The sequence below is a fragment of the Durio zibethinus genome, chromosome 13 (genome assembly GCF_047325235.1).
Source record: "Durio zibethinus cultivar Kanyao isolate XHJ-2024 chromosome 13, ASM4732523v1, whole genome shotgun sequence".
Taxonomy (NCBI): Eukaryota; Viridiplantae; Streptophyta; class Magnoliopsida; order Malvales; family Malvaceae; genus Durio; species Durio zibethinus.
The window spans coordinates 21,050,829-21,068,797 of NC_143174.1; the positions used below are offsets into that span (position 1 = coordinate 21,050,829).

Below are 17,969 nucleotides of genomic sequence, written 5' to 3' on the forward strand. Positions count from 1 at the left end.
CCTAAAAAATATGGACTAAAAAAGTGAGCTTTAAGCTATAAAGACAATAAAAGGAAAGTAAGATCGAAAACCTTTACATGAAAGGCAATTTTTATTAGCTTCAAGCCTTTCAAAATTTTTTCTTCTTTTTTTTTAACTTAAAAGGCTTCATCTTTTCTAAACCTATCTCATGTTTTTTGTTAAAAAAAAAATAAACCGAGAAAACTCACATCATGTTCAAAAAGCAAGAAAGTTTGAAACTTTAAGCTCTTATGATCAAAGGCAACAACATAGATTATGTGACAGTGAGGAGATTATAATCTCTAAAAAATAAACACAAACGACATGAACTAGACTTGAGCATTAATTTCATTTGGCAACATAATACATGTTTAGCAAAAAAAAGAAAAAAAAAAGCTTTCAACTTTTACCCATCTACAGACCATTTCATTCATTTGAAAAGCTCTAGGTTTCTAAAAAAAAGTAGACTATACACATAAAAGAAAATCAAGAAAGAAAAAAAAGAGAAAAGTCAAAATGATGTAGCAAGACCAACGTAAAGTTCTCCTTTTTAAGTTAAGGTTATTCATTAATGTCCAAAAATAAAGCATAAAGCTCCAGGTATATCCAATAACAGTACAAGCTGAGACAACCACCTCTTTTCTTTTGTTTTCATGTTTTCTTTTACTGTTTTCACAGTTTTTTTTTTCATTTTAAAAGCTTATGTTTTCAAATTCTTTTCATTGTTCTAAAAGGTGTGAGTGAAACATATATGACAAAATAAAACTCTACTTTATCTTTTAATTTTTTTTTTATGGAAATATGGTAGCTTAAAAAGTTAAATGAACTAGCTTAGAAAGTGGAAGGTTTTTGCATGTTTAAGCAAGCTATTTTCATTTTTTAATAAAGTTTCCATTTTTTTTCTTGTTGATTCCCTCATTTACCTTTTCCAGACCTTGTTTCTACAAAAACTTCCTCAGCGTTCTTCAAACTTTTTTTTTTTTTTTAGCTTTCTAAAAACCTTCATCTTTTAGCTATCTTATTGCTTTTTGAAATCATCATTTTTCTTTTTCTTTTTTTTCTTTTGGTTACTTGAAAACTCTATTTTTTATTTTTTTTCTCCTCCTATTTTAAAAATGATTTTATCTCTTTTTTATATTAACCCTAACCTTCCTTCAAGTTTTAGCATTTGTTTGTTTTTCTTTCCATTATTGTTGTAAATTGCTATGTTGGCCACAACGATGTTTTCTTTTGCAGGTCTTTTGTTTCAACTTTAGCTTATTTTTAGCTAGTTGTCTCCCTTATACATGGTCACATGAAAATGGCAAGGCTGAGTTATATTTTTTTTATTTAACCTTGGTTTTAGGCTGACTTGCTTTATTTGTATTTGGTTCCTCATGCATTCACATGAAAAGAGAGCTTCTATATAAATTTCTATACAAAATAGGTCAATAGCAATTGTATAGGCCTCCATTTTCTTTATTTATTATAGGCCTTCTCCTATATAACATGATTGATTTTCTTTTAGGCCAAGCTTTTTTCCTTTTTTTTTTGTTTCTTTATGCTTTGGACTGTGGTTTAAATTATATACCAAACTTTAAATGAGCCATGAATTAGGATTGTAATTGGGTCTCTAAAAAACCAATTTGTGGGCTTGAATTGGGCTTGGTTTGGGTTGATTTGGGCTCCATTTTAGGCTTCGTAAAAGGCCTTTAAAAGGGTTGCATTATGAGCTTTAAATGGGTCTTTAAAATAAGCTATGAATTAAGCTTACAATTGGGCCTTCTTTCAGGTTGCACATGGGCCCTTAATTGGATCATTCCTTTTTAGCAATTTTCAGGCCTCATTCTTTGGTTTTAGGCCTTTTTGTTTTTGGGCCAAATTTAAAAGTCAGCTTCATTAGGCTAAAAAATGGGCCGTTTAATAGGCCAAAAATAGTGGTCTTAGCTCAACAAAAATAGGCTTAGATCAACAGTGTTAAATTGTTCCAAACAAAATTACATATCTACGAGTTATATATAACCAATCAATCTTTTATCTTATTTTTCTACTTAGGATAATCTTGCATTGATGCTTTCATCAATTGAATGTAATTGTACATTTTATCAATTGAAAGCTTAATTTTTTTCTTTATTTAAATTTTTTATTATATAAAAATTTTAAAATACATAATTTAAATAAAATAAAATCCTAACTTTGATACTTGTCATGTTTTATTAAGAAATTTTCAATTATAAGAATAACAAACTTGTTGTGTAATACCTATACAATTTATAATGATTTCATTTTTAGTATTAACAATATAAATTTTCATGAATGAATGTAATTTTGGCATAAACACATTCAAAAGTAGTTCTAATAAATTTTATCACACCTTACAAAAATCACCAAAAATAATTAATTTTACTTCACTTAATAATTTTTTACTTAAAATAATTCACATTAGGTTATTTAACTACTTGGATGACTAAAAAAACGAGTGATTTAATATAATTGAGAAAGATTAAATAATCTTGAGTTATAAATTAATCATAAACATATTAAGTAATCTTGAGTTTTAAATTAATCATATATAAACATATTAAGATAGAAGTTGATAAAAAATTAAATTAATTATTATTTCAATCAAGTTGACAAGACTTAATCTTGAGCTACTAGTAGCTCAATCATCTTTTGAATTATCTAATTCTATAGGTAAAAAATCTAATTAAAGTGTTCAATTAATCGCATAGTGCTAATTGTTGATAAGAGGAGCAATTGATTTGTATTTGATTTAATATTAGTTTTTGTTCATAGAAATAATAATTATAAAATTCTAAAAAAAATAAAAACAAAATTTAATTATAAAGGTCATATTAAAGTGTAAGAATGATGTATTAAAAAATTATTTCAATGGATTATGTTATCAATGATTAAATTATCATCTTATAAAGCATATAAATAACAAAATCATTATCCTACATATATAGTTAATATATTAAAATAAAAAATTAAAAGGAAAAAGATAGAAAAAAATAAATATGCTTAAATGACTTAATTATGATTATTTTAATGAATTTATTTATTACAATTGTTTTTGCTATAACTTAAAAAATGGACTTTATATAATTGTTTGATTATATGCAAATTAAGCTTTTAAGCTTTTATATTATTCTATTTGTAATTTTATTTTTATTTAATGAGAAAAATCATTTTATTTATAAAAAAAGAATTTAATAATAAAAATAAAATCATTTAAATTAAAATTTATAAAAAATTATTAATGGTATTTTAATCAATCACTTTTAATATTTTTGAAATTAAAATTTTATTAAGGATTTAGTCAATCACTATTAGCACATTTTAAATCTACTTATAAAAAAGAATTTAATAATAAAAAATTCATTTAAATTAAAATTTTTAAAAAAATTTTACTAATGATATTTTAGACAATCACTTTTAAAATTTTTAAAATTGAAATTTTAACATTTTAAATAATTTAATTTCTCATAAATTCTATTTTTAATTCTAATTTATTTAAATTAAACTAAAATTAATTAATAAAAATTATATATTTAAGGATAAATTTATTCATTTAAAAATTTATAAAGATATTTATGTCAATCATTATTAATATTTTTTAAGTTCACACACACATATATATATGATTTTTAGATCAAATAATAATTATATTAAAATTAATAATATATTTACAATTAAAGATATTAATATAAAAGTATCTTATATTAATATATTATTTTTATGTATGTTTTATATATTTTAATTGATACTTCTAATGTATGAAAAACTAATTTATTGAAAACATTAAGACAGTTTTGCATATTTGTAAGATAAGGTTAACAAATCTAAAGATAAAATTGGATTAACAATTAAGATACGAGGATATAATTATTCAATTAATCCCACGATGAGCCACCGTACCTCTTCTCCTCCAATGGACATTTGAGCCCCAGCGAAAAAACTTTGATGCAAACGCACTATGATTGTGTTACCCAAACAAATTATTAGTAAGGTTGCATTAAAAAAAAAAAAAGATGTATAATCACACTTAACTGCACCTCCGATTATATCCTGCAGCCTTAGAAAATAAAGATCAATTTATATCACATGAACCTTAGATTGAAGATCAAAACTTGGATTCATAGGTTTCATACCAAAACTCAAACCTAGTTCTCAAGATATTGCTCTAAAATTGTTAGTTGACATTTAAGAGGTCAATGCTTCAAATGAAGTTGCAATATAGTCTTGAGTAACTTTCATTACCATAAAGAAGTCCATTATAATTGTTTAATTTTGGAACATGGCAATCACCTTAGATTAAATGGTTTAGACATAGTTTTAGAAATTATGAGTGTAAGAAGATTTAGACATGCAACATTTTCCTTAGAAAGAAAAAACATGTAATATTTTTTTTCAAATAAGTTAAATAAATAAGAATAAAAAAATAAAAAATAGAGATGTCAACCTTACTTATATTCAATGTAAAATTCGAATGAAAATTATTATTAAATTTTTAAAATGAAGATGAAAATGGTGATGAATAAGATTTTATTTTATTTTATTTTTTTGGATTAAATGACAGTGACTTTGTACCATATATATTTTTATATATTTAATAAATAAAATTTTTATTAAATAATTCAAAATTTTATTTTAGATTAATCAAAACTAACATATTTCTATTTAAAATATATATTAATATATATATTTAAAAAATTACAAAAAAAGGTTATAAGTACAAAAATTAGTAATACTTATTAATATCTACAAAATGAAGACATAAATAAATTTAAAATATTCATTAAATATAAATATAAAAATAATATAAAATTTTAAAAATAAAAATAAAGAATAATCTATCCATCTTATATTCAATCATTAACATTTTTAATTAAAAAAGATATTATTAAAATAAAAAAAATCAGTGTCACTTAATCTTAATTAAATAACCGTTTTACATTTTTCTCTCAAAACTTTGCTAACACAGAAAGGAACAGCTGTCTCTTTTGGTAGTGCTCCTAAACTGCCTGTCCTAAATGGTGTCAAACTTGAAAGGAAGATGGAAGCTAACATATGTATGTGTATATATATATATATATATATATATATATATATATATTATTGTTCTCATATCAACTTTTTTTTTAATTCAAAATAAATAAAATATTTAATTTTTTTATTAAAATAAAATATTTAATATTTAATAATTTAAAATAAATAATTAAAAATTACACATTTAAAATATTCCAATAAATAATCCCGACCTAAACTATAACACAAAATTTTTACGTCAAAAGACGACGGTATTTTTTTTCCATTCTTCTCATGTCACCTTATAAATTACTACAAATGTACAATGTTTTTATATACAAATACAAAAGGGACCCACCAATGGGATATGATCACATGAAGAAGAACTGTCACTGTCCAATAATAAGTTTCCACGTTAGCTAGGCGTACTACTACTAGTCCCAGATGAAGTGTTTGTTTTCATTGAGGTCCCATTTGGATTTAACTTTGCCTTGGGTGAGATGTGGATTTGCACTTTTTCGGTACGATTGTACCATTAATTTTTTATTGGAGAAAAAGATCCGGTGGCTGGAGCGGACCTTTCATACATAATACATAATACATTTTTTATTTTTTATTTATTTTTAATTTTACATTTATGTTTAAATTAATTTATTTTTATATTTTATATTCCATATATTTAATATTATTTTGTTAAATAACATTTATAATTTATAAGCATTATTTTATTTTTATTTTGTATTTATATTTAAATAATTTTTAATTATTTATTAATTTCATAAATATAATTAATTTAAAATTTTCATTATATATAAAATTTAATCTAATATTTTTAATAATTATTTTTTATTATAATTCATCTCACCATCACTATTATATTTTCATTTAAATATATATCTTACCATAATTTTAATCTCATAATTATAATATCTAATTTTATCACTATAATAATTAATATCATCTCTATTATTATTTTTAATCTCAATATTTATTCAAATGAAGCTTTAACCATTTGATGTAATTACTGTTCAATTCACACGTGAGATATACATGTTCCTTGAAAAAGTTATGGCGGAGTGTTACCAATATGAGATTCATTTGTATATGCACAATGTACGGCAAATGATGAAAATTTATAAACGTTACTCATCCTTGTTTTGTTTCTTATACTAATGTGAGATTGCTAAAAATAGGTTTCCATTATTTCAAATTTCATTCAAAGTTACTATTCAATTTTTAAACATATGTAATAATATTTTAAAAAAGTTAAAAGTTAATTTTGATTTATGTCATTTGTAATTTTTAATGATATAAATTTTATATGATAATTTATAAATTGATAAAAGATATTAAATTTTAAAATGATTAATTTTTAATATTTTAAATAAATTATAATCAAATTTGAAATTAAACAAATTTATTTGTGAATATAAATGAATCAAGTAAACTTTTATTTGTATTCGATTCGTTTAATAAATAAATATAAAAATATTATTTAAAATTATTTGTTAAATTAAAAAAATAAATATAAATAAATAAAAAACCGCACATATTCACAAAAGGTTAATAAAAAAATCTAGTTATTTACTCCCCTATTCAGAATTAAATTTCTCTCTCACACGTTCAAAAATTACTACATCTAATTTAGAATCCTATATCACTCGTCAGTTGTTTTTATTTTATCATCCTTTCATTAAATCACCAATAATTTGCCAAAAAAATTAAATCGCTAATAAGAAAAAAAAGATGAACTTTAAGCATGAATTAGTAAATAGTAAACCATCCATGAAAAGTATATATTTTTTGAAAGATTGAAAATTAGAACAACTTATTTATCTTACAAAAATTTTCAAGATTTATGGATATTTAGTTTTGCAAATAATAAAGTTGACTTGATATCTGATTTGGTTTATTTGAAATTCTTGTAACGAAAAAAAATTCTATAGTGCGACAATTATGTTAAATACATTATGCAAATTTCAGATTTAAATCTAAATGATTTTCATCTATTATATTGTGGTATAAATATAAAAATTTACTTAAACAATTGATTGTCTTAATTAACGATGTAATCAATCGAATTCAAGTCGATATAGTATTAAATTTGAGCTCGAGTTCGATTTAAAATTCAAAGCTCGAAACTCAATTCAAACTTGATTGAATTTTATTTTTTTAATTCGAACTCGACTCAATATAAAATTTGAACTATTTGAGCTTATTCAATTAGATTCGATTAACATGTAAAAATAAATTTGATTCTTATATTTGATAAAAATTTGATTGTTTGTGCTCAAGTTCGAGATAATTTATTAATTAAAATAATAAAAATAAATTAAAATATAAAAGTTCGATTAAATTTATGAGCTATTCGAATCGAGTGTAAAAATACTCAAATTCGATTCGATCGATAAATCGAATTACTTGAGCTTGATTCGATAATAATCGAATCAAATTCAAGTTATATTCGAATTAAACTCAAGTTACTAATGAGTATTAATATATTATTTATATTTTTAATCTTACTATTAATAAATAAAAGTAATTTTATATTGTGATCATTAAGAATCCAAGCCAGATATTTGATGTAAATTATGATACAAATAGTAGCAAAATTTGGACCAAATCATCAAATTTAAGCTCATGTTTTGTTGGATTTCATCACCAAATTAATCATGTCTCTCATTAAAAATTATTCACTTATATTTTATTTATTATCTTCACATTTTCTTTAGAGAAAGAAATACTATAAATAAGACAGGAACTATAAAAATTCATAAACTAAAATTAAATTATTATTTAAAATTTTATTATTTTATTATAATCAATTAAAATTTTAAGTATTTATTTTCAGTTAATTTAATATTTAACATATATTTTCATCATATTGAACTATAGATTAGACGTAAATAGATATTGATAGTTATACAATTTTTTTATTAATAATAGTTTGATTGAATAAAAATAAATATTTAAAAATTTAATTAATTATATAATAAAAAGAGTTTTAATAATTATCTAATTTTAATTTAAAAGTTTTTTTTATCGTCAGGCCTAATTTTTTCTTACAACGAAGATCAAAGGAAACAAACAATAATGCACACAGTAAATATGTGTATAAGACCCTTACTTTTTTAAGCAGCCAAAGACAGCCTATCACTGATCAGAGAATAAGAAGAAGGAGACACAAGCCCACATCATACTCTAGGCGAGTGAACGGCACTTCCCAATTACAACAACTCGCTGTGGGCTGTCTTGCAGTTTCTTTTTAGAAAATGTGTTAAAAATAACATTTATGACCGGAAAACAACCTCTCCATCACACTTCGAGTGTTTTCACGCGTTCATCATCGAGCGTGAAAGTTGCCCTCAATCCTAAGCTGACAACATTCATTAAGCTTATTTCTTAATAAATAAAAATAAATAAATCCTAACCTCCTCTACTTCCAATCCCACACTGAACCCGCTCCAAACAAGCTTCAAAATACGGCCACACTAGAAAACCCCACGTGGATGATTCTGATTGGTTTTGTGAAGGAAAGTACCGTGAGAGTGGGAGTAGAGATGAAGAGGAAGATCAGTAAAAGAGCTCCGTTTTCTCTTGCATCGTCATCTCTTCGTTGGCTGCAGTAAATGAGGAAGTTTTTTTGTTTTTCTTACAAGTCACAGAGAGAGCTTCTAGAAGAGGAAATATATATATATATATATATATATATATATATATATATACACACACACACTATATATATATAAAGAAAGAGAGAGCTATACGTTTAGAGAGAGAGAGAGAGAGAGAGAGAGAGAGAGAGAGAGCAAGGGAGGTTTTGGAGAGAGAGGAAATGGAGGGCATAGAGGAAGAAGAGAGTGGAGAAGAGGTGTTAGGGTCAAGCCTGACGATGGAGAAGGTGGCGGCGGCAAAACAGTTTATTGAGAATCATTATAGAGCTCAGATGAAGAATATTCAAGAACGCAAAGAAAGGTATTGTTTTTACTTATTTAAAAAAATTAATCTTTTGCATTGTTTATGATCTTTGTTTGGTTGCTGAGAAATTTAAAAAGAAAAAGATGGAATTTTGAATGTTTGTTTATTGCATTTTTTGGTGGAATCAATGAACTTTGCAGTCAGCTGAATCTAACTTCAATTGCTTTTTTTTTTTTTTTTCTATTTTTCTGGTTTTGAGCTGATGAGTCTGGTGCTTGTTGTGTATGTGGCTTAGTTCCATTTTTTTTTTCTGTTAGTGTTTGGGGAGAATTGGAGCATTTAATAGGAGTAATTGAACTGTTTCCCTAAGTCAGTTGAACTTTTACGAAAATTGAATTTCGAAGTATCAAGAAAGATTTTTTTTTTTTTTTTTTTGTGTATTTTCCTTGCTTTTCTCACCAGTTAAATATGGGCGCTTATTGAATCTATCTAGTGTCTGTGGAAAACCCGGATGGTGGGTTGTCTTTGGATCTCACATAGTCACATTGGCATAGTGTGTTGAGTTTTTTGTAGGTTATATAAGAATTTCACAGTAGTTAAAATTAGCTAGCTTTTAGCTACTGGCCTGTTCTTTGGCCAAAAAAATCTGATCTGGTGCATGATTTAATTATCAATGCAAAGTTGCTCCGGTTGGAACTTACTTTAAACTATCTTTTACAGTTTTCTACGAGTTGGCAGTTTTGATGATCCAAACATTTCTTTGTACTATTGATATATTCTAGCTCTAGATTATGGATTTCTTTATTTTTTATTACTTTTTCTCTGGAAGTACGAACCCAGAAAAAAAGACCCACAACATTAACAAAGGAAAGGGGATCCTATCACTTGTGTTATTAGCAAAGAAAAGAAAAAAGAAACTAATAAAGTGAAAAGCAAAGTTTTTATTTTGGAAAATGATGGGAAATTTTGGGACTAATATAAATATCTGTGTATTTCATGTTTTCTGATTGGTCTTGCTGTTGTTGTTAATGATATTTGTCATGAGGTACATATGCATTCCAATATATATTCAATTAAGACAATGAAGGAAAGCAGGTTATGCTTCGGTGATGTCTAGGATTTGCACATTTTATTTGTTGAAAATTGGTGGATTTTAATACCTAGATTGGTTTATGCAGATTCATCACAACTATGATATTGTTTTTTGTGCTGCATGCAAATTTTGATAGGATCTGATTTTCTATTCAAATTATTACCTTTAGCATTCATCCACAATAAACCTACTAATTACATCTTGGACATGATATTTTCAACTTTTGATAAAGGATTCTTGAATTAATGCTAGAATATGACTTTTGGGTTATTTGGGAATTGAGATTTATTGCAATGAAGTTTCTTATTCCTTGTAACATTGTTTTCTTCAACCTGATGTATCGTTCTTTAAAATGTTGTCAGCATTTGTATGCTTGGAATTTGCAATGCATATTTCAAGTTAATAATGTGATTTAGTTTCATTGCAGACGATGGATCCTGGAGAGAAAGTTAGCTGCTTCAGATGTGCCCAAGGAGGAACAACTCAATCTGATAAAAGATCTGGAGAGGAAAGAGACAGAGTTTATGAGACTTAAAAGGCACAAGATTTGTGTCAATGATTTTGATCTTTTGACCATTATTGGAAGGGGAGCCTTTGGTGAGGTTAGAATGCTAACGTTTGTTATAGGTCAAACTCTTTGTTGTTTCTAATATAAGCTGCTTGGTAGTCCATTTTATTTGGAACTATGTGTTGCTTTTTCCTTCTTATTTATATCACAATTCATGCATTGGCTGACTGGAGTATTTTATTGCTCATACTTTTTCTGCAGGTTCGACTGTGCCGGGAGAGGAAATCTGGAAATATTTATGCGATGAAGAAGTTAAAGAAATCTGAAATGCTTATGAGAGGACAGGTAACATGCAAATTACCATTAATTTAATTGATACCTCTACAGTTGGAGATGAGGAGAGTGGAACTTTTGTCAACCATCTACCTCTATGTTACCTCTTGGTTTTAAAGCTTACGTAGACATTCTACATTTTAACTCCCCTTGAGTTTAGAACTAACTCCAAATTTGTTGCATACTACATCAGATTAAGCATGATTGTGTATCCCTTTTCTATTCTCCCCAGATTTTCTTCTGGTGTCTGCTCCTTGATTGCTACCTAACCTTCTTGTAAATATTACATGCTTTAAATTAGCTATTTTTTCATTTTCCATTAGTCCTTTCTCCACTGCTAATCTAATGAAATATATCTGACTCTTTAGGTGGAACATGTTAGAGCAGAGAGGAACTTGCTGGCAGAAGTTGCAAGCCACTGCATAGTAAAACTTTATTATTCATTTCAGGATGCTGAATTTTTATATTTGATCATGGAATATCTTCCTGGGGGTGATATGATGACTCTGCTGATGAGGGAGGATACCTTAACTGAAAATGTGGCTAAGTTTTACATTGCTCAAAGTGTCTTGGCCATTGAGTCTATTCATAAACATAATTACATTCACAGGTTAATATTTTAGCTTTCCCTACTAAGTTGCCTAATTAGTTCATTTTGAAGTAGGGTTATGTGGTAATTCTGTTTATAATTGTTACAAGTTATGTTTACCCATCTTATTTCTTCACATTCACTTTCTTTCCAGGGACATTAAACCTGACAACCTTCTTCTGGACAAAAATGGTCACATGAAGTTATCGGATTTTGGCCTTTGTAAGCCTCTTGATTGTACAACTTTACCAGCAATCCATGAGAATAGGCCCATGGATGATGAAAATATGACAGAAACTATGGATATTGATGGATTTATTCCTGATGCGGACAATAAGAGCAGTTGGAGAAGCCCTCGGGAGCAGCTTCAGCATTGGCAGATGAACAGAAGAAAGTTGGTATGTATGCAATTTACTGCACAGTTGTATTGTTTTAATGCATATATTCTCAAAGTACATTCGAAATGAAGCTTTAAACATCAATATGGCAGTGGTTCAATTTTTTTTCCCAGCATATTAATTAATTAATTAAAACACATAATTGCTTAGAGATGGTGCTTCAAGAAATAATATTAACCTTTCTCAAGTTTCAGTTTTGACTCTCGATTGATGCCCCTTCTATCTCTGACTAATGCCTCTGTTTTCTTACTTTATCAGACCTCTTCTTGCCAAACTTAAATTGAAAGATCTAGAAGTTTGTTTATACACATGTTTGTTTTCTGCCTTTGAACTATGCCTAAGTTCACTTGTTGCTACATGTTAACAGTTTCTATCACATACTGGACTTTGTGAATGGCAGCTAACGGCACGCATCATTCCTATAAGCGGTTTCTAAGTTCTTTCCCTTCCAAGGGAATTTGCAAATAGTAGCACTGTTGACTAGAATTAATGAATCTTAAAAAGAGTGACAAGTTTTTGGTAAATTTCTCACTGAATAGCTGCATTAATAGTAATGCAATCGGATTATGGTTTGAAAGACATGGTTCAGTTTGCAAAGCAGTTTTTCCAGCAATTTTGGCTATCAGTTTTTTGTTTGACTTTGAAGGCATTTTCAACTGTTGGAACACCTGATTACATATCTCCTGAAGTGTTACTGAAGAAAGGATATGGCATGGAATGTGACTGGTTAGTTCTAATTTTTTTTCAGTTCTCTTTCACTCTCTTAGTTGCAACTGGTATCTATTACTTGTTCTCCATTTTGTTACTTTATGTTCATTTACGAGGCATATCTGTTCTACTTTTCTAACTGTCCGCTGTCTATCATCTTTTCCAGTTACAACTTTGAATTTGGGAGCTAATCAATTGCTGAAAGTTTTGTTTACTTTGTATTGCATAGACACACTTTTCTCTGTGAAGTTCTCTTACCGTAACTTAAATAGCCACCTTTTCTATTGGACTTCTTTTAGGTGGTCACTAGGAGCAATAATGTATGAAATGCTAATTGGATATCCACCATTTTATTCAGATGATCCAATTACCACATGCAGGAAGGTAACACGTTTCCGTCTGGCTTTACTTTCTTTGCTCCATTTGATCTTTGCTGCATTATAAATATTATCCTTATTCTTAGGCGCTCTCTCCAAATTCAGGATAATCCACTGAGCAACTTCTGCTTTCTAGTTTGGGCTAGTTTATAATATCAATCTTTTCCTTTACAGATGGAGACTGCTATTGTTAAAGAATTCCAATGCAGGATGATGCCTAGATGTTTAATGCATCTTTATATACAATATTACGTTGATAATATTGTACTTAGTCCACAACTAAATATGCATTTACGTCTAGTTATTCCAACTATGCCAAATGCATACTTGTACAGCATAAGTAGGTTGTTGGTGTCTTACCGGCACATGCTTGATTTTGTCTTCTACTAGCATTTTCAGACTAGGCCCTGTTTCTTTTAGGTTGTGTGTGTGTTTTTTTCTTTTCCTGAAAAGTTTACCTATGCACCATGATTGCTTTTGATTTTGTTATGCGTGCTGCATTATGTCTGTTGCTCTCCCCCACCTCCATACAAGTTTAACAGGAACATTTTCTCTATGGTACACTTGATGGAGATATCATTCTTTTTCCTGACATTTTGATCATCAATTATTGTCAGATTGTGCATTGGAGAAATCACCTAAGATTTCCTGAAGATTCAAGGTTAAGTCATGAGGCAAGGGATCTCATATGTAGATTGCTGTGTGATGTTGAGCACAGACTGGGTACTGGAGGGGCACATCAAATTAAAGTAAGATTATTGAAATGTTATTTCTTTTCTACCAACTATCTCTTCTTCCTTAGGTTGTTGACATTTAATTTTATCAGGCTCATCCTTGGTTCAAGGACGTTGTGTGGGATAAACTCTATGAGATGGAGGCTGCATTTAAACCTGAAGTGAATGGGGAATTAGATACTCAAAATTTTATGAAGTTTGATGAAGTATAACTTGAAATTCCCCTTCTTTATTACTTTTGTTTTGCTTGTTCCAATCACTAATCAGTTTCTTCACTATGCATTTGTCCATCTTGGTGAAATTTTTTCCAATAATTTGATTATTTTTGGAATTGTCACCAGTTGGATTCTCCAGCACCAGCAAGAACTGGCTTGGGACCCTCACGGAAGGTTTGTAACAAATGATGCTGTCTGTAAACTCATCTTAAGAGTACTTTCCAGTTGGTTATTTCATTTTATTTAACCTTTTTTGAGTATATGGCAAGTTTGTGCTGTATTAAATGATCTGATAATGCTATGAATATGCATCATGGGACTTTATTCCTTTTCCTTTTTTGTTCAAATAATGATAATTTACGAAACAATTGATATTTCAATGATCTGTCTTGTGAAAAATTGTGTGTTAACACCTTGTGACAAAAACAAATTCATTGATGTGGAGAAGTATATCATGGTAGAATTTATTTATTTTTCCTACTTTATGCAGATGCTTTTAACACCCAAAGATTTAAGTTTTGTTGGCTATACATACAAGAACTTTGATGCTGTCAAAGGGCTGCACCATTCTTTTGGTATGCAATTCATCACTGAGTTGTCAAGATTTCAACCTTTTTCTCTATTGATGTAGCATTTCTTTTTTGGGGTGCTTATCAGTGATAAATATCTTTGTTTTCTTGTGAACATACTTGCATTTTGTGCAGAAACAAAGTTTGCCTGTGGGTGAGTAAAAGTTCAGCTTTAGGTTGGACAAGTGAAGGGTGTTAGATTCAATTCCCTCTTCCTTGTCAATATTGATTATAAGCTTGAATTTCTTGATCACATACTTCTTATTCATCTCATGAGCAAGTATGTAATGTGAAATTGGAGGTTTAAATGGATGCTATGCTAACACTACAGATGTACGGAATGCCATAATGAACCTTGATTTGCATGCACCTTAACCTTTCTTTGGCAGTATTGGCTTGCTAATAGCTTTAGGTAGTCAAGTTGCTACTCTCATTGTCTGAATCTGTCTAAAGAATGATAGGAAGTCACAGATTTGAGAAATAGATCTTAGTGTCTGATAAAACTACTTGACAGCCTCTAACATCTCAAGCTTAAGAAGAGGTTGTATGGATAAGGAATTAGATTTAGACCCATGGATGACAATGAGAATGGAGCTAGGACTCAGAACCAATCAATAATAGTTGAAGCCAATCATGGGTAACATACTAACATCGAGCTTCCACAAGAGATTATTGGGATATGGTGAATCCACTGCCCATTTTAATTGTTGCTAGTTCATGAACATTGGTAAATTTCACTCCAGAATGTGTTTGATGCAGTGTTTCAGTGAGGCAAATTTAGATTTGGTCTGAACTTTATAGGTGGACTACTGTGAAGTAGAATGGTATAAATATCTGGCAGAGCCCGAGTGAAATAACTGGTTGTGAACTAGGAGCATTTAGGTAAGGCCGCAAGATTGAGTAGTCCAATGAAAGACTTGAAAACCACATTTCTATAGTAATAAAATTACCTTAAAATGCTAGAATTTGTTGATAGCATTTAATATGTGGACTTGAGAAGAAAAAAAAAAATAACTTTGTGATATTTTGTATAATTTCTATGTGAAAAGCATATAAAAAAGAAAATAAAAAATGCACCAAGCTACTTTATTGTGTAGGTTTTTTTTTTTTTTTGGTGCAGTATCCAGATTTCTTTTATTAACCTAGATGTTTTACTTCAGCTGATTATGCTCCTCTTAAATAGGGAAGAGTTTTGTGATATCACCTTCCTAAATTATTTTACTTGTGCAGATTTCAAGAATCCATCAATGGAACAGCTATCTGATGATTCTATATACAGTAAATGATCTTTCTCTTTCTTCTATTCTTATTTTCATTTTCGACTTCCTACCATTGTAGTACTAGATGTAATAACTTTTCTTTCTTCACTATTAAATGGATTAAGTTTCTTAATCTCTGCAGGTGATTCAGGGTTAAGTTATTCCATTAAGCTGTCAGCCGAGGAAACAGAAGTGCAGATGCTTACATCAGCAGGTGATCCCATGTTGCCATAGAGTAACTGATGCAAAACCTCTTACATAGATATATGTATATTTCTGCTTGTTTTAAGGTTACAATTCTCCAAGATCTGCAGTTCTTGCGGCTGCCATCCAACTTGTGGAGCCACTTTGTTAAGTGTACAGAAGTATTTCAGAAAAAATTTAAAATCCAGTTGCGAGTAGACTGGTAGGACAAGCGAGACTCTTTTTCAACCTAAAAGGCTTTGTGTATTAGTAAGTTAGATCAGAGTTCTGAAACTTGATGCACTGGCTGCCCAGGTTGGCTGTGGTAAAATTGCCTTCTTTCGTGGCAGTTTCTGGTCAAATTTTTAATTGATAGCAAACTCCTGAGAAACTTTATAGCCATTTTGGGAACAATATTGATCTCCCTTTTGTTGTGTGTAAACTATTATTAGCAAAAACTAGAAATTATCTGTGACGAAATAACATTTTGCTGATAAATATATTTCTCAGTAAATTGTTCATTGAAGTGCTCCTGCCATTTTTTGTTGTATGATTGCGTTTTTCAAGTTGTCCACTTCTGGAAATGTTGCTATTGAACAGTTTTAAGCAGTTTTGCCTCGTTTCTCTCTGGCTACTGATGCAATTCTTAAGTGCTCCCTCCATCAAAGGAAACACCTTACGAAAATTGCTGCGGTGGACCATTTACCACAGTTCTCTGTTCCAATTTGCCTAGCGTTAGTTCTTCTGATTCTGAACAGTGGTGCAGTTGGTGTAGATATGATACGTAAAATGATAAAAAAATAAAAAAGATATGGTTTAAAATTTGAGTAAAAATTATATGTAAGGTTAAAAATAAAAAATATTTATGCCTTATATTTGCATGTTAATACAATTAAAATATGAGAATTTTTGTGTTTTAACACATGTTTGACAAGAAATAAATAAACACAAATACTCAAATTATATCTATTCCAACTTAAATTGATTTAGTCATTCCGGATGAGAAGCTCCCCAGGTGCTACTACAAAATATGCTCAACCAACCTGAAGAATAGTAGCAGTTAGCACTTTACTCCAGTCTGGCATGGATTTTTCTTTTAATCAATCATATAACATGTCTTCATTTGGCAGGATAGCAATTCAATATTCTTATTTTCTGTTAGTTAACATGATTTTCAATTTTTTCAACAAAAACAGGGTTGTCTTTGTCCGAAACTAAGAATTTAGAAAGCTTTGAGTCAGGCCTTGAGGTTTGACTCTTGTGATGTTTATCCAAGGAAATGATAACCCGAAAGAATAACAGTGGATTTTGCTTAAAATCTCAATCTTGAATCGATGGAAGAAAAAGACAGGTTTCGTGCCTTAAAGAAAAAGTCGATTGCTATTGACTTAAAAAAGTAGCAGTACCAACAAGCAAACTAGAAAACGAGCTTTGTAGATTTCTTAGTAATAACTAAGCTGAAAAACAGGAAGGTCAAAGCTGGCCCTTACCTAAAGTGCAACCAAATGATTACTCTTGGGTTATTAAAAGGTCAAGTTTTAGCCTTTCACTTAACTATAATTAACATACAATTGTTTTGGTGAGATTTTGCCACCTGACAGATATGTTGTGATCCTTTGGGAGATTGACAGGTTGGTGGGTGTATACTTTTTCATCTGAGGCAGGTAAAATTGTGTTGATTTTTTCATGGTGGTTTTTTTCCAGAATGAAAGAAGGAAATATTCTTTTTCTAGTTTTCCATTGCTTACGGATGATCAGCTAGTAAAGTCATAAACGGAACTAACTACCAAAAAATCCTTGTGCTTTGAATTAAAAAAACTGTCATAGCAAATAATTGAGATTGATAGAATCAAATAAGTTTTCAAGATACAATCAACACAAAAAAGGAAAATGCCAGATGCTGATCACCAGAAAGCTTCGCAAAATCTACCATGCAATAAAAGCAATTAATTTAGACAAGAAAAAAAAAAGGATAGACAAATCAAAAGAAGAGAGAATGAGATGGGTGGAGATGCTTTAATATGCTCTTCAAGATTTGACATCTGTCATCGCTTTCCTTTTCCTCTTCCTCTTCA

At 28.9% G+C, this 17,969-nt stretch overlaps 1 protein-coding gene across 1 annotated transcript; it reads left to right on the top strand.

The window, feature by feature from the left end:
* Positions 1-8,739: 8,739 nt before the first annotated feature.
* On the top strand, positions 8,740-16,430 carry LOC111302993 (uncharacterized). Its single transcript, XM_022898943.2, has 13 exons — positions 8,740-8,985; positions 10,449-10,623; positions 10,791-10,874; positions 11,231-11,472; positions 11,606-11,849; positions 12,496-12,575; positions 12,857-12,941; positions 13,552-13,683; positions 13,761-13,874; positions 14,010-14,057; positions 14,374-14,458; positions 15,683-15,730; positions 15,854-16,430. Exons 1-13 carry the CDS (start codon positions 8,846-8,848, stop codon positions 15,943-15,945), a joined length of 1,569 nt encoding a protein of 522 aa, XP_022754678.2. The 5' UTR covers positions 8,740-8,845; the 3' UTR covers positions 15,946-16,430.
* The last annotated feature ends 1,539 nt before the right edge of the window (positions 16,431-17,969 follow it).